Source organism: Pseudopodoces humilis, chromosome 2 (assembly GCF_049639895.1).
Source record: "Pseudopodoces humilis isolate 2021_Gansu_Grassland_sample_001 chromosome 2, ASM4963989v1, whole genome shotgun sequence".
Classification (NCBI taxonomy): domain Eukaryota; kingdom Metazoa; phylum Chordata; class Aves; order Passeriformes; family Paridae; genus Pseudopodoces; species Pseudopodoces humilis.
Window position 1 is genome coordinate 60,595,697 of NC_142201.1, and position 22,378 is coordinate 60,618,074.

Here is a 22,378-nt window from a genome sequence, read left to right on the forward strand (position 1 = left end):
GTCTTAGAGTTCATCTCGTTACTTTTGAATTTTACAAAGCTTCAGTTTAATCATAGCTGTTATCATCACAACACAATACATAATATATAGTAATAATACCTGTAATATCTCTTGTGATACTGATGCAAGGAAAAGAATTTAATAATCAAGTATTTGTATTTCTGTGAATACAGGTACGAAGTGGTTGTGCCTTTATGGTCCATGTATGCCAGGATGAACACCAGCTTTACAATGAGTTCTTCACAAAACCAACACCAAAACTGGAGTAGGTGGTACATGCTGGTTTTGTTTTACTGCATGTTGTGTTTAGTGTGTTGTGATGTAGCAGACTATACTATATGGCAAGCAGGGCTGTGTTCAAGTGGTTTGGTAAGAACTAGTAAGATAAAAAAACAGCTTATTCACTTTAAGCATCAGAAATTGTTATTCTTGTGTTTTCTTTTTTGTTCAAGCAAAAGCTTGATAGCTCCCATTCTCCATAAATAATCGTTAAAATGCTCTGTAGATAGTCTGAAAGACTTAAAGATACTCAGGTTCTTTGAAAATAGCTATAGAAGTTTACAGCTCTCAGCTGTTTTTGTACAGCCTCTTTTGCACAGCCTGTTGAACAAGTACTTTCATTTACCTCAGTCCAAAATTAGGCTGCTGAACTCCAGCTGTTTTTCCAGAAGGATTTAATGACTTGCCCTTACTGTCAAGGAATACTTGTATGTTGCCTGTATTTCGGCTGAACAGAAGGCAGGGTAGTGGATGCCTGATGAGAACAGTGTCCCAGTTTCCTCTGCCTAAACTTAAAAGAGGGACAGGTTGTTGCTTCACACAGTAATTGCATTGTAAAAGTATTGTTAAGTTTTTTTGCAACAGGCCTGTAATACTAATGCAGTTGAATAGATTATGCCCCTCCTCCAGTTTTCTGGTATGTTTTAGTAATGGTACTTGATTTTGAAATTTGGGTAGGTCATGTTCCCGTGCTAGAAAGTTCCTAACTAAAATGTATTCCTATTAATATAACTGAGACACTGGTTTTAAGTGTTGCAATGTCTTACATTGAGTGCAGCTTGAGCTTGACAAATGTGTAACCTGAAAAAAAGACTGCCTGCAACCCTCCGCATCCTTCAAAGCTAAAGGAAAACCAAAACTGCATAAAGCCTCACTAGAGATAAACCACAGTGCCAGAGTAAGCCCAGTCTTTTCTGAGGAATTGTGGCCTCAATTACCTGAGTTATGGGCATGCTCAGAATTTGAGGAGACCGAAAAAAATTTGGATAAGAATCAGTTCAACTATCTCGGTGCAATTCTGGAGTAAATATCCCTGCTTGAAATCAGTGTAAAATGTTGTTCAGCCAGAAATTTTGTCACTAGGGCTATTCACACCAAGAATGAGAATAGACTTCCGATTTTTTTTTTAACTTTGATGGAATGTAACCACCTAATTTCCTAAGAACTTGTTTCCCTTTTTTTTTTTTGCCTACGTCTAAATAAACATGAATACATATAAATATATATATTTATATTAAAATATATAAATATATATTTATATAAATAAAAATATTTTAAGAGAAATGTTTCAGATAGTAGCTACTTTACTAGGTTTCTCTTAGCATAATACATAGCCACATTTTCTTTTCTGCAATGGTAAGCTGCTCTGAAGAAATTACAGCCGGGTGTCTATGTAGAGATAACAGTTTACCAAAATTCTACCTATTCTTACCTAAGAGTAGAGATCTTACATTGAGTATTGTATTAAATAATAATTATTGTATAGTAATTGTATTTAATAATAAGGCTGGTGAAACTTTCTCTTTTGTTTCTGCTTTTAACATGGAGAGTTACTGTTTTAGCAAGTTGCTTATAGTGCTATAGGATGCAAAGGAAGAGGCATTCAAAATGTTTCTTCTGAGTATTCTTTCATGAGCATTTTTGTTCCCTATCTGAGGAACTGAAGTATCCTTGTCCTATTGACAGACATTCTTAGTGAATAAAAAAAAATAAATTGTGCAATAAATTCAGTATCCTTATCACGTGCAATTACTTCAGTGTTCTTGATGTTTATATTTCCAGCTCTAACTGGGAAATTACTTGAATTTTCAGGTACTGGCAATAGCATTAGTGCCTAATATATGATTAGTGAAGGGAGCATTGAGAATGGCAAAAATGTCTAGAGTGAGTGCTGTTGGTGTCTTTAAACAATATATGCATCACTTTGAACATGAAAGAAAAAAGAAATTGAAATGGGATATCTGGTGTGTCACTGCATTGATATTGTAACTTCTGTTAGATTGGAAGGTGTGCTCTGAGGTGTTGGTAGCTATTACAGAAAACATTACCAAGCTTCTTCTCCTGTGTCCCTCTTTGTGTGTTTCTGATTCTAATACACTGTTGAGTACTTGGTATCAGATGAATCTTTTCTCAAGGGAAAATTTGGATTATGATTCTGAGCTCAGCAGGAGCATTTTTTGACACAGAAGCCAAGTAAACCACTTTGCAGCATCTTCCCTTTGTGACAGGTTGAGTTGGTGTGTGTAGGTTTTTTGTTTAGTCTATCTGGGTTTTTAAAATTTTATTTTAAAATTAATTAAAAGTTGTAACACCATTTTTAAGCAATTGGTATGCCACATCTTTTAAAATGAAAACCTTTCCTACTTTGTAGGAAATAGTGGGCTTATGTTTTAAACAGTCTTGTCTGAAGTCTTCTGTGACACTTGTTTTCTCACCCTCCTTTCAAAAATCTTTGCCACAAAATAATCTATGTTTGTGATAAAATTTTCTTTTGCCTTTGGGGGATCCTGAAAGTATTTTGCTTTATTTTTCCTTCATAGTGAACTATTGGAGAAGTTGTGTCTTTCATTGTATGACGTCCTGAGGCCAATGATCATCCATGTCATTCACTTAGAGACACTTTCTGAGCTCTGTGGGATTCTCAAAAATGAGATGCTTGAGGATCATGTACAGAACAATGGTAACTCATAGATTTAAGATGATTGTTTTTAAGTGTTTTCTTAACTGACAAAATTACTTAATTGCATAGAAATTCTAGATGCTTATTTCTTTCTAGTGAATCTCAGCCTAACCTCATCTTTGACACGTTTGTGTAAAATTATGTTTTCATTTATAGTGAAGGTCTGTATATTTGGGTCTGTTCATAGCATCATTTAAAGTAACATACTGATATTAGTCATATTTTCTCTAGACTGTACAAATGCTAGCAAGCATCCAGCCAGTGCGTATGCATGCACCAGGGTTGATTCAAATTAACTTTTCAAATGAGCAAATTGTTTCACCTGGCCCTGCTAACGCATCATCCATGTAGAGCTTTCTGCATAATGAGGATAAAACAAAGGAATGCAAACTGATTTTTTTTTCAATTCTCCTTAATGTCATGTTTCCCAGACTAGAAATTGTAACTTCAGCAGAGGAGTTAAGTAACAGTGTATATTTTGGAGTTTTGTAAATATGGAGAGCTCAAAGTCTCATGGGAGTGAGCAGATCTGGTGCCTCATTTTGTAGTATGACCAGTGCATAATGGAATCCTTTCACAGTCTTTATTGCACCAGGCAATAAACAGAAATCATCCTTGGTAGCTGGTATATCACCCAGTGTAGCTCTTTGTCGCTGAAGCTGTGCCAATAATCATGAAGAATTGTTCACTTTCCTGGAAGTATAATTGCAACACTGTTGGGAATGAGCAAAAACTTGCTGACTTAATCTTTTGGCTTATCATAAGAAGTGTCTTCCTACTACTTAAATTTGGGCTGATACAATAATTCTTATGTCTGATGTGAGCTTTATTTCTGAAGTTTGATGCTTTGGTTCATCTGTTTTTATCAACTTCCAACAGCCGCACAACAGTTATTGGTTGTGATAGAACCAAAGCCACCTTGCTTTGTTGTTCCCACCAAAATTCCACTTAATGTGCTCAGATCTGAAATAAGTAGAACCCTTAATTTTAACAAGGCATCTGATGTCATCAGTGTGAGGTTACATTTTCGTGGCTAATGAAAATCTGGGGAGCCAAACCAACTGCAGTATGGAGTAAATTCCTTGTTTGTCACAAATTTGTCTGCATGCCACTGTTCCAAAAACAGCCTGACTCCCTCTACAGCAAGCCAGGTTCTTATAGTCCTGTATGTGATACTTCAAACGTGTGTTTCTGTAAGCTTGTTTTGTAATTAACAAGTTTGTGCCTTGTCTTGCCTTTGTCAGCTGAACAACTGGGTGCATTTGCGGCTGGTGTCAAGCAGATGTTGGAAGATGTACAAGAGCGCCTTGTCTATAGGACACATATTTACATTCAGACTGACATCACCGGCTACAAGCCTGCGCCGGGAGATCTCGCCTATCCTGACAAACTGGAAATGATGGAGGTACAGCCTCAGCTTTTTCATTCTCCCTGACTTTGTACATGCAGTGTATGCAGTTGTGCAGTATGGTGCTTTGCAGCTTGGGTTTTCCTGCTCTTAGGTGTATTTAGTGTTACTGGCATTTTTAAATTGACACCTGCTGATTAAGTTATGACTCTAAACTAGATGTCAAAGTTTTTTGTCAAACTTAGTGACAGTGGCAATAGTTCACAGTTAACAGTTTTATCAAAACTTGAAGCTTCTGAACTTTTATTTACATTAATAAGTTATAGGTATTACCCAGTGTATTTTCTAGTTGAGCTGGAATTGAAGAGATGCTTTAGACAGTCACAGTTAGCTGCAAGTTTGTTTTCAGAATTACTGGTCAACTAGCTTTTGGTAGGCATGTGTGTACCCTGTGCTCAGGCAGTGTGAGAGGAGACTTGCTTTAAATGATTTAACATGTTAGCAATGGCTTCCAGAAGCCTTTTTCAAGTTCTTATCACTATTAGCCATTATTTTAGTCATTCCAAGCCCTTTGAGTCAATGTTCCTGTTGAAATGGATCAAACTAATTCTACTTACTTTAAAAGGTTAATATTATACTGATGAAAGTTTCAGAATGAAACAACTCACAGGAATAAAAAAATGCCCAGTGAGAAACCTTTAATGAGTTTTTGATTAGAACAAGCTGCAACTGCATGAGGACTGCATGGAAGCAGTAAAACATAGTTAAGATCCCGCTCCAAATAACTATTGCCATTCACTTTATAATGGCAGGCCCAAGCTGTCAAAGTACTGAGGTGACTGAGACTGGCCTTTGCAACATGGACTGGCAAATCCAAATTTTATTGCTATATTCTGCTTTGCACCTAGCTGCCAGAATAGCTGGGGCTGCTTAGAAAATTGTAGGACTTAGTTCCACCTGGTACCAATTGGTAGAGAAACTGCTGTTTGACTTCAGAATCAGAACATTCCTTATAAAAAATACAGAAGCTATCTGTCTGTCTGTCTGTCTATTAATCTATCTATCTATTTATCTCTGTCTGTCTGTCTTATCTATCTTCTCTCTTTCTCTCTCTTCTCTCTGCCTTCCTAAAAAAATATGTACTTTGCTGTGGGCTGAAAGAAGTTAACATTGTATAACTGTACCTGTGCTCAATTCTTGCCTGCCAACAGACAAAACACTGTGAGAAAATTATCAGTAGTGAACCCACGTTGCTATGATATTGTCTTTATAGACATCTAAAGCTTTTATTGTGCTATAGTTTGTACTTCGGCAGTTTTGTGGGATATCCATAGGGTTTTAAACCCTGAAGCTAGTGAGTTTGTTGAGTATATGCTGTTTGTACTGAAAGTTTAAGGAGTAATAAACATCTTCAGGCAAGTGATTCTGATGTTAGATCTGTATGAGGCCTTACTTTCTAACAGTGGTCCTATGGCCTTTCAGCTAAGCAAGCGAAAGTTCATGCCAAATTGAGAAATGATGCTGCTCTTCATATGTCCTCGTAAGACATCAGTTTTTGCCTCTTTTGAGATTAATTTTTCTACTGATTGCTTTTAAACCTCAAAACCTTGCTATTTAGAGAGACCTTCTGTCTTAGTAAATGAATTATTAAAATGTTAAAAGCACAGGGCAGAAGTGTTTCTTGTGCTGTTCTGCTCAGATATTAATGCAGTTCTTTGCCCATTCTTGCTGCCTCTTGTTGCTTTGAAGCAGACCAAGTAGTGGAAAAGGTTGAAGCGTGGAAATGTTGAGTAATGTTTGGAGAAAGCTTTTGGTTGAACTCTTGCAGGGAATAAACTAGAGAGTACTTCTGGGCCATTTGCATATATCATTTATGGAAATAAAGCCATCAAAAATGATCTGGTTAAAATCCAAGTAAGTGTGGAACTGGGTTACCCTATTTTGACCTTTCCTTTCTAGATGGCTTTATAGGTCATTATTGAGAGATCAGTAAAACAGGCAAAATGAAAGAACAGTGCTTTACACAGATAGGTATTTGTGAATCTTTATTGTATTGCAATATTTCTGCTACTATTTTGGAAACATCTGCCTTTTTCTTCTAAATGTGTTTGAAACACTGGAAGCTGAGTGTAGCTGATTTCTTTTGCAATTCATTATGCTTCTATCTGTAAAGTAGTGTTATGTGATATTAAAATATTATTGTGTATCTTTCTTTGCAGCAAATTGCACAGAGTTTGAAAGAGGAACAGAAGAAGCTGCCATCTGAAGCTTCATTTTCAGATGTCCGGCTAGAAGATCCCGAGTCCTGCAGCTTAGTTAAATCTGGTATGAAGTACATCTCATAATGTCAATTTAATGCATAAAGCTCATGGGATGTGAGCATTAACTTAAACCATCTGTGAGAAACTTGCATGTATCTTAAAGGGTTATTTTGCTAGACAAATTCATAAGCGATTTTGAGAAGTGAACTTTGTCTCAAAGTTTTAGTTTTGTATTTTTTATGAGAAACAGCCTAATCTTGTTCTTTTGGTGCCATTTCTTTGTGCTTCCAGTGCAGTCCATTATGTGAAGCAACTACTTTTGCAGCCAACAGCATTTGCTGTACTTAGTATAAACCTGAGCTTTGTATTCTCCACTGGAAAGTATCCCTGCTATCAAGATGCATAGTTGGGGATGCTTCTGTTTGTCAGCTGTGCTGAGAAAGGTGATTTGATGTGTCAGTTACATCTCTTAAATTATAGGTATTTACAATAATTCAGAATTTAGGACTTGACATTTTAAGCATGTGACCTATGTGTCTGTAAATTACAGCAAACTGCAAAAAAAATTTCATCAAATGTGGCTGTTCTGATGCCAGTCATTTGAATGTTACAAATTTTTAAATTGCTGTTGAAGATCCATAAAGAATTTCTCCTTTTATTTTATCATTGTTCAGAGTGGTACAGTATTATTTCCCCAGCAGCATCTTTCTCAGCTCTTTATCACTTGTTTCTTGTATTCCTTTTGATTACATGGTGGTTTCTTGCTTTTGGCTTGGAAGGTCTGCAGAGGTGTTTCTAGCTGGCCTCCACAAATCCCATTGAGTTCATCATACTTCACCCCAGGTGTATGAAACTTGCAAGTCTTGTAAATCTCACCTGCACTCAGGAAATGGAGGGAACCTATATGGAACAATTTGAAGATATGTGTCAGAGATAATTGGTATTATTTGCCCTTCAGAGGTGCCTCTCTCATTTCAGTACCTGCAGGAGTAGCTGGAGTGACTAATAAATGGCCTAGGAACCTCAAACTGATAGCATAAGATTTTACAGGCTTTCTAATTACTGTGACGATAAATTTATAGTTGCAAAAGGTAGAAAGATATTACTGGATTATTTCAGATGATTTCTGTGCTGATCACATAAACACAAGTGCATTTTCCATCAGTAGGTAAAACTATAGAAATTTTACTTTTTTTAAATGGTTGGTATTTGATGCTATTGGTTGGTTCTGATGCTATTGACTCAGCTGTTTCCCAGCTTGATTTAGGGACAATGAAAATGTAAACAGACTTCTGTCTGTTACGTGTTGTGAAAATCCATTTTGAGCATACAGAATTACTAAGAAGGTTACCCAGGAGGAGAACTTTTTTATGTTTACAACAAGCTCATGACAAAATTGGTTTTGATGTTATTTTTACAGTTATTAAAATTAAGTTTAAACCCTATATTTTCTGCAACTGTATAATCTATGTAGGACTATCCCCAGCAGAACGAAAAGCATGAAGAAATAAAATAGAATTTTTTTTTCCTTTTTTTGACTAAGCATTTCCTGTAATTCTGTGATCTCTAACCATTTATTTTTCCTCTTTTCTCCTATGCTATTCTTTTTTCGTTAACTGTTTGATCATTTCCGCTTTTTAGTTGAGTGAGAGGTGTGTGCGTGCCATTGGAGACCTGCCTGTAAAACAAACTCATTAAAAAAGGTCGAGCTGGTTCACCCCTGAAAGCAAATTCATGTCTTTCACAGGCTTGTGCTTTCTTCACATCAGAAATCTAGTACTGACCTGCTCAGAAAGGAAAAATAATTAACCTGTTTGGGTAAAATAAAATGTCATATTTCAGTGTAGAGAGTATAAAATGCGGTTGATATTACAGTCTCCTTTAGCTGAAAGGACAGATGGGCAAGTTTTTCATGTGTGTATTTACTTTTAAACAGGTTCAGCGGAATCCTTTAATCCCAGGCATCAGAGCACGATTTCACCTGCAGATCTGCATGGAATGTGGTATCCTACTGTCAGAAGGACTCTAGTGTGTCTCTCAAAACTCTACAGATGTATAGATGTATGCAAAAATTTCTTTTTCTAATTTATTTAGGTGAAGTTATAAGGTGTGGGGAGCACCATGTCTAAATATTTTAATATAAGCTAGGAGTGGACAATTACTGGCCTCTAACCCCTGGGTCTTTCTGCTGCTATCTTTGTGTAAGACAAGGGAACTGACAAATTTAGGTCATCATTTTCAAGACAGTTTTATATTTGTAGAACTAGAAAAATGACACTGATTTATACAATACATCTATTGCTTTTGCTGTTAGAGAAATAATTTAGTGTCTGATGTTCAAGATGCTGGTCTCACCAAAGCTGAGGAGTGAATAGGACAAGAAAAAATAGAAAGTTCTGGGTCAATTACAGGGACTGATGTTATTGCTGAAATTACTGAGTGAATGTGTTTGTGTGATGTCTCTGGTCTTAAAAATGGTGTCTCTACTACATTTTGAAAACATTCTGAAATTTTTTTTGTGGTACACCTCTTCATGTTCCAAAACAGGAACCCATTTCTAAAGTTTAGAACAGTGGAAATCTTCATGTCTAGCAGAAACAAAAGCAGTGCTTATTTAACACATATTTTAAGGCTTTCCCATTAGAATCTGTTTTGTGTTGCTCACTTAACAGCATATAAAGCTGATAAGTCACTTAGGAAACTAATGCAAGTATTTCTGCTTTTCTGCATGTGTTGTATCTTTATTAGATACATTTAATGGACTTAAAAATATCTTTGGTGGGTGTTACATGAAATTCCTGCCAAGATGCTATTGCTAAAAAAGAAGCTGGAAAATGCTAATACTTTATTGCTTAAAATGTCAATCCCGCTAAAGATAGATGAATATTTCCCCTTGTTTTCAGCTAGACCTTTGTAAATGAGGTGATTTCTGCATTGTTCACAAGGCTCATTTACTGTGTGTCTGCACAGAGGTTAATTTAGTTTTCCTCTGAGACACTGTAGCAAGAACTGGTAGCCCTTGCCTGCGCCCTGTAGGTAGGGAAGACATGAATTCAGTGGAGCTGGCGAGTCTGGGGCAGTCAGGGCTCTCCTGTGCTCTGTTGCAGTGCTGGTGGAGGCAAGCTGTGTTCCTATGACTGGCTCAGCCGTAGGATCATATTGCTGCCACTTAAGGACTTGCTCCGTGTCCCCTGGGCCATGGCAGCTGTCATGTTTGTTTACTAAGCTGTCACAAATGTGAGGTAATTTGAGTCTGCCTGAGGTTAAGCTCACTCGAATGATCTCGTGTCTATTGCAGATGAGGCTTGCACGCACAGGTAGTTGCCCTGACATACAAAGAGGTGTCTGGTCAGGTTACCCAGCACACACCATTCATGCTGTTGGCTCTGAATGTGTGAGGTGTCACTGACCATGTTGCTACCCAGGTGCCAATTCAGAGCTGCAGGGTGAGCAGGGCATGCTTGTGTGGGTAGCTGCATACACCCTGAGTGCTTGTAGCAAGCTTTTGTATGTGAATGTTCCGTCCTGCGTCACTGCATTTAGCCAACATGTATGTAGCTAGTTAATATGGAGTTTTATAAACTGGTAAACATATTGCTCACAAAGTGCAACTCTTAAAATTCTGCCTAAGCTTTGCTAAAACCTCTTTTGTTGGTCTGATTTCCTCTTCCCTGCAGAGGGCAGTGTTTCAGGGATTATCGCAAGAAGCCTTATCTGCCTGCATTCAGTCGCTGCTGGGAGCTGCTGATTCCATCAGCAAAAATAAGGTCAGAATCTGTGCTTTGGGTATGATTCCCACAGCCTCCAGCCCCTTGTATATCTAAAGTCACGAAGCAGTGGTTCAGAATTCTGTTAAAATCTCAGTCACAGCATGTTGCTCCGCCCTCAGAGACTTGATGGATTTGCCAGTTCTTAGTTATGGTTAATGTATTGCAGGGCAAAGATAATGATTCACATGCTAGCCTGTCTGAAAAGGTGGAATACAGATCATAGCAATCGTGTTTACAGGCTGCTCTAGCTCATGGGAATTCAGTAAAGTGATGCCTAAAGAGAAATTTCTGAAAGAGGACTTTGCTCTCTGTATTTATTTTCACTGCCTGTTACTCTTTTCTCTTTTTCTCTGCCTTCATTATTTGCATTTTCAAAAATCTTTCTGAATTATATTTGCTGGGAAGAAATTTTAAGTATTCTCTGCTCAGAATTGTATTATGAAAAGTTTTGATCTCATGTGTTGCTCAGAATTCAATGCATCAAGTAATTTAAACTTTAATTATGTTTAAGTAGTTGGAGTAAACTTTCTTTTTCCTGTCACAATTCATTTAAATCCTGTAGTAATTTGCTAATTCCTAACAGCCAGGAAGTGAATTAAAAAAAATAAAAAATCTTAGTAGGCTAAAACTGTTGGATTTTTATAAGTGGTAAATATTTAGTAATGAAAAAGGTTCTGGTTGTGATTGGAAATGAACAAACAAACCCAAACAACTCAATAAGCCCTTTCCACCACTCATTTTTAGTGAAATTTCTGTTTCTTGAAATTGCAGCTTTAAATCTGGTTTCTTCTTTTCTCTTTTTATTTAACATCATATCAAGGAAAGGTCTCTTCCAGCTTGCAAAAGCGAATTTGAATTCTAGAGTCCTTGCTTTGCATCAATGAGCCATGAACTTTAAAGATTAAAACCTGCACACAGTGTAAAGCATGTAGCTAAAATAACAAGCAGTGCAAAGACGATCATTTCGATGGTGTGATCTTGGCCTTCTTTTACTCTTTGTATCTTTGCTGTACTGTTTAGAAATTAACTAAGCTTTGTGTTTAATGACATGAGAAAAATGTGTTGTAAGACCTTTGCAGAAAAGCACAGTTAATCAAGGTTATTACAGGAACATTAGCTTTTTTTAGTCATTGTCATGATGAAAACAAATTTAGAACCTCATGTTTTTCAACTTTATATGAATTACATGAAATAATTCCTCTCTCTGAAGAAGAATAAATTTTTATCTTTCAAATAGTGGATACCTTTACTTAATGAGGACATTTAGTAATATGGCTGTGTAATCTAATTCTTCTAAGAAATGGGAATAAAATCTGCTTCCATAGTGCAGTGTATTAGGAATAGTACAGAAGTGGGATTTGTTGATCTCAGAGTGTAATTAATGACACTACAGACTAATGGAAAAAGCTTGTTAACTAATAAAAGTGGAAATGTTGAAACTTTGCTCTTCATTTAACTGTTTGGGGTTTATTTTTTACATGTAATGCATATTCTTTTTTTTGTGCTGTAGACCCATGTTGATGGACAGCTTTTCTTAATAAAACACCTTCTGATTCTTCGTGAACAAATTGCTCCTTTCCACACAGATTTCACCATTAAGGAAATTTCCCTGGACCTTAAGAAAACTAGAGGTACTAAACAGTTGCTGGCTACAGAATGGGATGGGATTGTCCTCCCTTTGTGCCAGCAAAAGTTTTGGGTTTATTTTATGTTCACTTGCAATGACCTGTGTGCTTTTTCTAATCTCTTGCTTTGTTTCTAGCTTCTCTGAAAAAACCCCAAACCATTCTCCTACTCAAGGCAATTCAAGATGTGTCTAATAAATTCTTTATTTTTGTATGAAATGTGTTTGCCTGCTTTCACTACTGACCTAACTCATTTGTCCAGTCTTTTTTAAGAACAGCTAAGTAGTCTACATTTCTATTGCACAGAGATGTCTTTCCTCTTTTCTGACTTGTTAAAGGACTATCTTTCCTTACTGCTGCTTACCAGGTGAATCTAACAATACGTAGCCAACTTAGCTAAAGGAAATTAAGATTTCCTGGACCTTTCTGTGATGTTTTTGATTAGAGAAGGATTTCTTATTTTGCAAGTTCAGTAAACAATATTGGTATTATGTAGGAATCATCTCTCTTGTAAGAAAATAGAAGTAGTGGCCATGTTCATGGTTTTTTGAAATTGTACTATTGTTCCTTTGTAAAATTCAGGAAAAAAGCTCTCAATACAAAATTGAACTGTCATACACTTTCCAAGTTGTAAGGATAATGGGAAAAATTGTTGGAAGCATGTCAAGTTTCTCTCCTTTCATTCCAGAAGTAAGAGCTGAAGAAATAACTTCCCTTTCCTGCTAATATGCCGCAGTCTTTACTCTGAAGCAAGCATTTCTTACACTAACCATTTCACTTGTTGCATTTGAACATCAATGAAACCTCCTACCTGTTGAGTGGTTTCTAGTTGACTGGAGGGTAAAGGGCAAATACATCCTTTTGGTGTCTTGCCCTGGCTGACACACAAGTTTGTTCTCCATCTCCATTTAATGGAATAAATTTTTGTGCCAGCCAGTGCTTTGCAGGTGATAGTGGTAAGTAATGAAAAACTCTTTATATTGGGTGGTGGTGGCAGTGGTATTGAAAAGATGTATGTTGTGCTTAATACTTACTGTGGTTTAGCATAGGCCAGTAGGGCTTTTATATTTGGGATGAGTTGTAGAAGAAGAATAACACGGCTAATAGTGTTTCTGTGTTCTAGCCAAACTTGCTGCACACAGGTTTAAGATTTAATTTGGTATTTACAGATGAAGTGATACTGCTTACTGTAAAAGTCATGTGTTTGCCCAATTTCTTTGGAGTAGTATAATGTTAAGGTTCATGGAATTGAAATATTTGGTGAGAAAAAGGACTAGCTCATAGTCTTCTAATCAAGAATTTGTGAAATTTTGGAATTTCTCAAATTGCTGGTAAAAAATTCAGAGAACAGAAATAGTCTTGCTCTGTGTTCACCTTTCACTGCATAGGAGTGCAGATTCTTAGTTCAGTGCAATAACTACAAGCCTGTATATTTGGTATTCTCTGTTTATTTAATGCCTCAAAGAGCACTTCTTTTTCTCTTATGTCTTTTTTTCCTCCCCCTGTTTTATATAGAGTGCAGAATTTCTTTTGAAATTAAAAAAACCAGATGGATGTGTAGGATGATAAATGGCTGACAGTAGGGTAAAAAGCTATACTGCAACTAATAATTTTCTTTTTCCCAATTTGGCTCGATTTCATCTTGACAGCAACCTGTTAGGACTGTAGGTGTTATTTCAGTATCTTGTGTTAATTACAGACATTGTTGCTTTTCATTCTTGAGACTTCTGTAGAGAATATAAACATGAATGTATTTCAACCTTGTTGCTTTGTTGTTTAGTCCTAACTATAACAGCTAAGCACAGAGGAAAAAAGTGCCAATTCAAAGTTATTTCATGCAACTGTAGTTGGTTTTCCCAGGCAATGTGTGCAAAATTTTGTATATTGTTTGTAAATACTTAACTAGCTTCCACATGTAAAGGTCTTCCACTAAAAGATACAGTAACAAGAAGAGGAGAGCTCACACAATTTTCATGCTGCACAATTTTCAACTGCAGTTAATATCAGCGACTTGTTAGTTTCCTGTAACGTGTTTATCTGTTAAGACTGTGCAACTGTTAGGTCTAGGTGTATCATAGGTGCCATTGAAAAGGAGTGAATTAAGCCTTGTGTGCTATTCTGTGCTTGTGCATCCACCCCCAGCGGTGCTAGAATCATTAATGTTACAGTCATAATCATTCATGGCCCGTTTTTTATGCATAAGTAAGTGATTAGAGTTTGTAGATTCTGGAGCTGAGTGGCATTGACTTACAGTGTGAGTGACTTTCTGATTCACAGATGCAGCATTTAAAATCCTGAATCCTAAGGCAGTTTCAAGATTTTTTAGACTAAACAGCAACAACGCCTTGATACAGTTCTTACTGGAGGTAATGCAGTCTCATTGCATTAAGAAAAATTGGGTCATGTAAGTGTGTGATGATCTCTGGCAAGTAAAAAGAAGAGAATTGTCATTCTCTGTTCAAGGGTACTCCAGAAATCAGAGAACATTATATCGACTCCAAGAAAGACGTAGATCGTCATCTGAAATCAGCTTGTGAGCAGTTTATTCAGCAGCAAACCAAACAGTTTATAGAACAGCTGGAGGAGTTCATGACAAAGGTACAAATGTGTGTATGTTTGCTAACCTAACTGAAATACTGGTAGGATAAGGGAACTGGTATTTAAATTTGATATATGACAAGCTGCTAGTGCTATGTGATTAGCTGAAGATAATGTGCTTTCCTTTAAGTTCCAACAGCAATTTTCTAGGCATTTTTGAGATTAATGAGTTAAAGGAACATGTCATTGTTTTTAAAAGCAACCCTTGTGTTCTTTAATCAAGAAGCTTTAATTTTTCCTTGAATTTTAACAGGTGTGTGGTAGGAGCTTTTCTTTTTGCAGAAAGTACTTTTGACTGCATTTGTAAGTCTTCAAAAACACCCTTGGGTCGTGTGTGTTCTTGAGGGAGGTCTTAGAGCATTAGATATTTTGTCACAACACATTTCTTTCTAGAACCTGCTCTAGGGGTCAGGATTTCTAGGTACCTTGAAAAAGCCTCACAACAGGATCTATTCTGAACCTTAGGTCCTGAGAATAAGTGACATGACCTCTCAGAAACTGGGGCTACAGCATTGCATGGACTGCAGATATCCCAGCTTCTGTTTTTTTCAGAATTCAGAAGATTAAAGTATTAAATTTACTCATGCCCATCATGCTGGGGTAGGGGTCAGTGGCACGTGTAAAGTATAGATGGGTAACTGGTGAGATTGATAGATTGTCTGAGTGATCTCAATGATTCATTTGGAATCTGGGGAGTTTCACTAAGCTGCTTAAGGATAAATCTCTTTTGAGGTTTTGTATCCTTAGGTGCCTAAGCATCTTTGTAAATTTAATCCCATTTTGAATTTTACTTTCAAGAATTGATCAGGGTTGTAATTTTGAATTGCATTTCTGTCAAGCTGCTTCCCCTGTGTGTTGTTAAGTCAGGTCATAGAGGAGACAGAGCAGTGAAGATTCTGTACACAGTGGTATCTAAGAGAGTTGTGCAATTTTTACTTGGTCATTTTGTTGTGAACTCAACTGAAAGAAAAATGATTTTGTTGATTTTACTTGTTTTAGGTAGCTGCTTTAAAAACAATGGCCACTCAAGGAGGTCCCAATTACAGCCTTTCACAGCAACCTTGGGCACAACCAGGTATTTACTTTGGTTTATATTCATGTTACTGTTAGGACTGAAGAGGTGGTCAGAATAACTTGGACTGAGAGACTGATTGATTTTGAAAAACTCTACATATAAGAACTGTCTACCTTTTTCTTGCAAATCCTGACTTCCATTTTAGCCTCTGTGCTGTTTGAAATGTCTTAAGCCAGCTCTAAAAACCTGAAAAACTTCAGAATATATATTTAATTGGTGCAGTAGATGAATGCCTCGAGTATTTCTCAAGCTGTGATTGTTCTTGCATGTAAACAGCATTTCTGCAAATGCGTACAGAATGTGCTTAAGGAATTAGTTGATTACGTTATGAAAAAGCTTTTGTTTTTGTAGGAAAGAATGAATGCCCATTGAAGCCCTTATTGTCTGTACATTTGGTATTTACTTTGTTTTCAGTTTTCCTGTCACCGCAGAATTGGAATCTGGGTTTCTTTCCCTCATTTTAAAAATTCAAACATGAACACTTAATGAGAACATTTGGAGCAGTTTTAGATGCTCCTTGGTTATTTTGCTCTTCACATGGCAAAGTTATGCTTCTGGGTGAAAAAATCTGATTATTCCAAATCATACATTGGAACCTTCTGTTGCATCATTTTCTTAAGATGCAAAGCCAGCCAGCTATGTTCATACATAATTCAGTGCTGTTCCATGGGTCAGACACTCTCAAGGGCTAACTCGAGTTTCTACTTAACATCTCCTGCTTCTTCAGGAGTATTTTTAATGTTTGTTTGGAGATAATTATGTGTGTGGAAGCAGATTGAAGCAGAGCTTCTGCTGTTTCCTGGAGTCATTTGTCTGGGCAGTGGGACTAGGCAGAAAATTTAGATGTGGCAGAAGCTGAGGGAGGGAAAACCCACATAGGATATTAACTTCAGTACTTTGAAACTACAAATATATTTTTCCCCTGGCCTTTAAGCAATGATCTTGTAAAATCATTAAAATTCCTAACAATAAAGAAAGAAGGTCTTGTCTGACAGAGGATTCCTGTCTGGTTAATTCAAAATCCAGATTTCTGTGCAGCCTTTCCTCTCACAGACATGGCCTATAATCAGTAAGGAACATTTGTGATATTCTGTTCTCTTTACTAGCACTGTTTCCCAGCAGTTTCTTTTCCAGGTAAGTTTTCTGGGTGGTAGCCTATGTAAAACTTCATTGCTGTTGGAGGGCTGTGATTTCAGAAACCTCAGGAGGATGTGGTAGCTTTCAGAAATGGGGTGGGTGCATTTTCTGCAGGGAAAGACAGCAGTGTCTGGCAGGCTGTGTCCTGTGATGGGTTTGACACTGCACAGCCCAGCACCCCCTCTCTTCCTTCCACTCAAATCTGTGGTAATGATCTGCCCCAGGAGAGCAGAGGTGATTTTCTGGAGCGTAGGTTTCAGCAAGCAGAACTCCATTTTAGCCTGTTAAATATATTTTCTTTTACTTTCAGCAAAGATCAACGATCTGGTCTCTTCCACTTACAAGACAATAAAAACAAAGTTGCCATCAACTTTACGAAGCATGTCCTTATACTTGTCCAATAAAGATACAGAATTAATTCTGTTTAAGCCAGTCAGGGTGAGTATTGCTGCCATGTTTTCCTGCAGATGTTTCATGGTGATACCATCAGCTTAAAAATGCCAAATCCAAACAGCTGTACTGCTCTTCACTTGTTCCACACAACACACACGTATTACAGGGAAGTAACTGCTGCTCTTTGCTGTGTACATCTTCCACTTGGCACCAAATGAGCTACCATAAGGAAAATTAACTCTGTCCCACACCAAACCAGTCAGTTTTGGTCAGTTATGCATGGGCAGGAACACCAGTGGCAGAGAGGATGATACAGATTCAGTGGAAAACCTGCTGTAAACCACCTGAAGAGCCAAGCTTGAGTTTTAAGCTTCCAGGTTAAGTCTTTAGGACTCAGTGTTTCACATCTTACCTGAAGTTTTTATCGCAGGACTAATGTGGATTCGTTGTAGCTGTTTTGGGGCTTGTTTTAGAAGAGTTCTTGAGGTTTGACTGCATCTCCCCACTGGGTCATTTCAGTAGCTATTGTGTGTACATCGTGTTTGTTCTGCTTCATGTTTAAGTTGGGTGTTGTGTTTTTTAATACTGATTTTTCATTTCCTTTAAAAGAATAACATTCAGCAAATGTTCCAGAAACTCCATGCTCTGTTAAAGGAAGAATTTAGTAATGAAGACCTCCAGATCATAGCTTGTCCTTCAATGGAACAGGTATATATTGAAGCTCCCTATTTTATCAGTTACTCTTTCATGTGACTGGCTTTTATAAACATTGATTTTTTTTCATTTTTCGTATTTCTAGTTTTCAGAATCATTATTTATTTCTTATCCCCCTTAATCCTGGATGATTAAACTTTGGGCTTTATCTGATCTTAAGACTCTCAGCTAGGAGAGGACTTTGGTTGGGGTTTTTTAATGAATGTCTAATAGATTTTCTTAAACCAAGGTGGTGATTGATGTTGCTGGGGATTGAGTTGTACAGCATTGTAGAAGAGTCTTGCCATTTCCTGGCATTGTTGTCTTGGAAAGGTATCAAGCCAGTGAATATGCCTTTAAAAAAACCTGTGCATTTGACAAATACAGAAAGCAGCAACTTTTACATTTAGGAAGCATGAGAATGAATTACTAGAGTGCATTTAAAGTGAATTGTATTGAGAAAGTGTGCAGATGTTTATGGAAGTGTAACCCTACGTGGTCTTTAGTCTCAGAGATAATTTGGGTTAAGAATTCCCTGTATTTGGATTCTCTGTCAGAAACCAAGTAGGCTTTTAAAGATGTCACTTTGACCTTAGTAGTCTAGGGGATGTGGGTAGAATCTTGATTATCACAGGATGCCAGTATTTAAAAAGGTAATCTAGTTTATGGATTAGAGGATGTTGCTTGCAGTGTGTGCGGCCACAGCAATGTGTGATAACTGTCCTGGAGCACTGAGTGGGAATGATGCACCATAAGGAGTTGGGCTTATCCTGGGGGAGATGGCCTTCTCTAATTGTTTATCTGATGAACCTTAGGATCACTTACTCTACAAAGTGAAGTGTGTGGGAAACCGTATTGTAATCTGTGGGAAACGAGTACTATGAAGGATCCCAAATGTGTTTCAAATATTTGAGGTGAATGGTAACATTTTTTGCCAGCCTGCCTGTGTTTTGGAATTTCTTGACAACATGTGAAGTTATCTTAGGAAGTTTATCACAGTAGTTTGTGACTGCTGAAATAAGTGGTCAGCATGGTCAACAGTTGCATTTTATAAAGCCTGTGAGTAGGCATTTGACTGAAATTATGGCTGTTGCTTTGTAACTGTCTTCTGATTAATGTGCTTCCTAGGAATCCTATTTAAATGTTAAAATATGACACATCAGTTCTGAAACTTGGCTGCTCTGTCTAACATAGGCTTTCTTTTTGTCTTTCAGGTGAACTTACTCTTGTCGATGTCCAAGTAGCCCAGCAGTGAGGCTGCTTGGAATAAGCTTCAGCCAAATGCTAGGCAGTGAAGGGAATGCAGAGACATTTGCTTGAAGTAAATGAAGGATCCCACTGTGCAGTCTGGTCTGCATCAAAACTGTCCAGGCTGCTTAACCCTGTTTTAGGGAAAAAACCCAAAATGAACGGGTTTGTTGATTTGGCAAAGGTCTTCCTGTTCACTGGGTTGAGCAGTGGACAGAAGAAAATGAAGCAAAAACCCCTTTGCTGATCACTCACATGAAAGCTCAATTACTGCCTTTTCCAGATATTTTCAAAACTGAAAACCTTTTTTATTTGTTTTTTTAATGTAAAAACCATTGTTGCTTTCCCTTAATGAGCTGATACATGCAGTGGGAAGCCACACTTTCAAAGAGACGCTGGAAATACAGTGCAGGGAATCAAATGAGAGCAATAGATATATGTGAGACTTGGGAGATGACCACATTGGTATGACAATTTGACTTAAGCAGGCATACTCTGAATTTTTCTTTAACTTCCCTGAAACTCCTAGTAATCCACCATGTGCTTGAAAGTAATTCAGAGGTTCTTGCTTGGGAAAACCTAATTTCCCACATGTGAAGTGTTTCTTGAAACATAGGATGGGCTGTCTTTCTTACACTCTTGTGACTGGGAGCTGTGAGGTCTGACCTGAAGTGTCATACTCTAGCCTTTCTCCGTGTGAAGAGTCTCAGGTCCTTGGGATTTGCAGTGGAAAGCTGTGCAACATAATTTCTGTTTTTTCTGAGGGAACCACATGTTTTCAGCTGCTTGACAGCAGTGCTTAACATTGAGGTTTTCAGCTACCAAATTTTAGGGCAGAGTTGTTTTTTTTGCCTTTTCCAAGATCAAATGGTGATGTCACATAACTTAAAGTGGGAACGAGGTCTGGAATTGCACAGCCTTTGTGCCGTGGAGAAAGTGCTAATCAGGGGTTGTGGGGACCTGAAACTTACGTGCAAGGCTGTCAAATCTGCATTGTAAAGAGAGGATAAATACTCGGTAACTTGTAAACAGTGCACCTGTTGAGTGAACATTAATTGGACATTAGTGTGGAAAGCTGGATGCTAAATGCCTGGCTCTTAATGGAATGAACACTTCAGGGTGTCTCAGTGTGTAAATCTTCGTTGTGCAGCACTGAAAAATGAAAATGTAGTGGGTGATGTGGCAGATTTTTAACTTATTTGTAAAGCCTGCTCTGTATACATTTGAATATGAAGAAATTTCCTTGCACATTGGTGGTATTTCGATTTAATAATTTTCCTGTTATAAATAACAAGGCTGGAGTATAAGATGGTGGGATTGAAAGGTACCACAAGAAGTGTTACAGCAGGAGTGCTGAGATACATAAATGGTACTTATAGGACCTTATATGACTCCTTAAAAATTAAGTAAAGGAACTAACAAGGAGAAAATCTTGCCCTCTCCCTTTACTTATGTAGAAATACAGGCTGTAAAATAATGTCCAGTGCATTGTAATATATGTATATTTGTTTTTTATAAAGTTTTTCAGAAGGACTGCATGGTCACTGTACAGAGTTATGACTGACTTAATACAGACATTGTACAGAAGAGACGTGAAGGGTAGACCATGGCAGCAGTCGCTCTTGTGCTTGGGATCTTTTTCTCTCTTAGAGTGCCCAAACAGCTCTAGGACAGCTGGTGGAAGGATTAGAAGAGCAATCAGTTTATACAGCCTGTTTGCTAAATGAACATTTGTTTAAACATGTACAGTTTCAGATATTTACGTTTACAAATAGTGTAAGTACTTTCAAAAGATTAATTTAAGATGCTTTATATTATCTGACTAGAAACTTGCCATTTTTAATTTTTTAAATAAAAATGTTGCCTCCTATTTTGGTCCAAGAGTAAAGCTTTATTCTGTATCCTGAGGCTTGTCTGTCAAGATAACTGTAATACAGAGACAATAAACATCTTGTAAGCACAAGTTGTGCATTGCTGAGAAGTGTTCTTTTTTTAGCAGTAAGAGGATTGAGTCTGTTTGTCACAGATACATACCTGAGTGCTGAATGTACAGCTAATTGTTAAATTAATGCCTCTTTATGGTTATAATAAAAGTAAATTTGTATTTTATTTACTGACAAGCAGTCTTGTGTGACTAAATGGTCTCTTTCCTTGCAGTTTAGTTAGGAGGAAGAAACCACAAGTTTGAACCACAACTGTAATACAAGAACATATTTTAACTAAGTTGGCTTTTACTAAGAGAGCTTGAGAGCTGGTGGCAGAAAACAAAAATACTACTGTGTTTGATGACTGTTCTTGCTTGGTTACTCACAGACTCAACTACCCAGAGTTCCTCATTACCCTGTGGTGCTCTTCTGGCCCTTGGTGGTGTACACATCATGCAGGAGCTTGTGGTTTGTCCCCTGTAATGTCAGCATGAGGCTTCCCTTCACCCTTTGGCTTTCACAGTGTCATTTGAATGAACTATCGATGTAAAAGTTCCTTCCCGGTGGAATTTGGCTTCTGTCTGAGAGGTATGGGGCAGTGATGTGTGACTAGAGCTTCCTGGTCACTTGCAGCCTCCTCTAGGGGTCTGGCCCTTTGGATTGCATCTTGTAAATGAGGTGAATGCTTGGCCAGCTTTTGGACAACAGCAAAATCTTAACACTGTGCCATGTGTTTTCCAAGCAAAACTTAATAGCCCTTTTCTCAAAATGCGTATTTGATATTGACAAAGTGATGTGGGTGTGAAAAGGGGGAAAAGTCTGTGCTGCTGAAGCAAATCCTGGTGACAGCAGGTAGATCCAGCTCTCTTCACAAATGATGTTATCTACTCTTATGCATTTTAATTCTCATTGAGCCCTAAAACCAAGCCAATGTGTGGAGCAAGTCAGGTCTTTGATATAAAGACCTCTAAATAGAGCAAAAGGAAAAAAGAATCAGTTGATCCCTTTCAGTGGTGGCCAACATGCCACTAAGCCATGGGTATTGTCATCAGCTGGAGCCTGAAAACTTGAGACACCTCATGGCTTCCCTCTCTTGGATTGTCCCTGGTCCCTGTGCACAGGCTGCTCTTTGCCATCCCCTCTGCACCAGCCCAGGTGTCTCTGGCCGAGAGCCAAAGCGAGCTGGTCGGTCACACTTGGCACAACCAGTTCCCAAATTTCCAGTTCCGCTGCAGTATGGAAGCCATGTGCTTCAAGGCACTGTGGGTTTGGTGTGTAACCCTGCTGATCCATCACATACTGTCAGCTGAGGCAATCCTGCTTACAAGGACCTGGTGTACAGATGG

At 37.7% G+C, this 22,378-nt stretch overlaps 1 protein-coding gene across 1 annotated transcript in view; it reads left to right on the forward strand.

Annotated features, from left to right (window-relative positions):
• The window catches only part of COG3 (component of oligomeric golgi complex 3), a 30,516-nt gene extending 9,289 nt beyond the window's left edge, over window positions 1–21,227 (forward strand). The window contains exons 11-23 of the mRNA XM_005516377.3: window positions 174–265; window positions 2,820–2,959; window positions 4,204–4,364; window positions 6,527–6,632; window positions 8,505–8,629; window positions 10,246–10,335; window positions 11,849–11,969; window positions 14,241–14,329; window positions 14,427–14,561; window positions 15,561–15,636; window positions 17,084–17,211; window positions 17,776–17,874; window positions 19,074–21,227. Coding sequence (XP_005516434.1) covers window positions 174–265; window positions 2,820–2,959; window positions 4,204–4,364; window positions 6,527–6,632; window positions 8,505–8,629; window positions 10,246–10,335; window positions 11,849–11,969; window positions 14,241–14,329; window positions 14,427–14,561; window positions 15,561–15,636; window positions 17,084–17,211; window positions 17,776–17,874; window positions 19,074–19,103 — 1,392 coding nt within the window. The 3' untranslated portion in view covers window positions 19,104–21,227. The remainder of the gene's footprint in view (window positions 1–173; window positions 266–2,819; window positions 2,960–4,203; window positions 4,365–6,526; window positions 6,633–8,504; window positions 8,630–10,245; window positions 10,336–11,848; window positions 11,970–14,240; window positions 14,330–14,426; window positions 14,562–15,560; window positions 15,637–17,083; window positions 17,212–17,775; window positions 17,875–19,073) is intronic.
• Window positions 21,228–22,378: the final 1,151 nt, after the last annotated feature.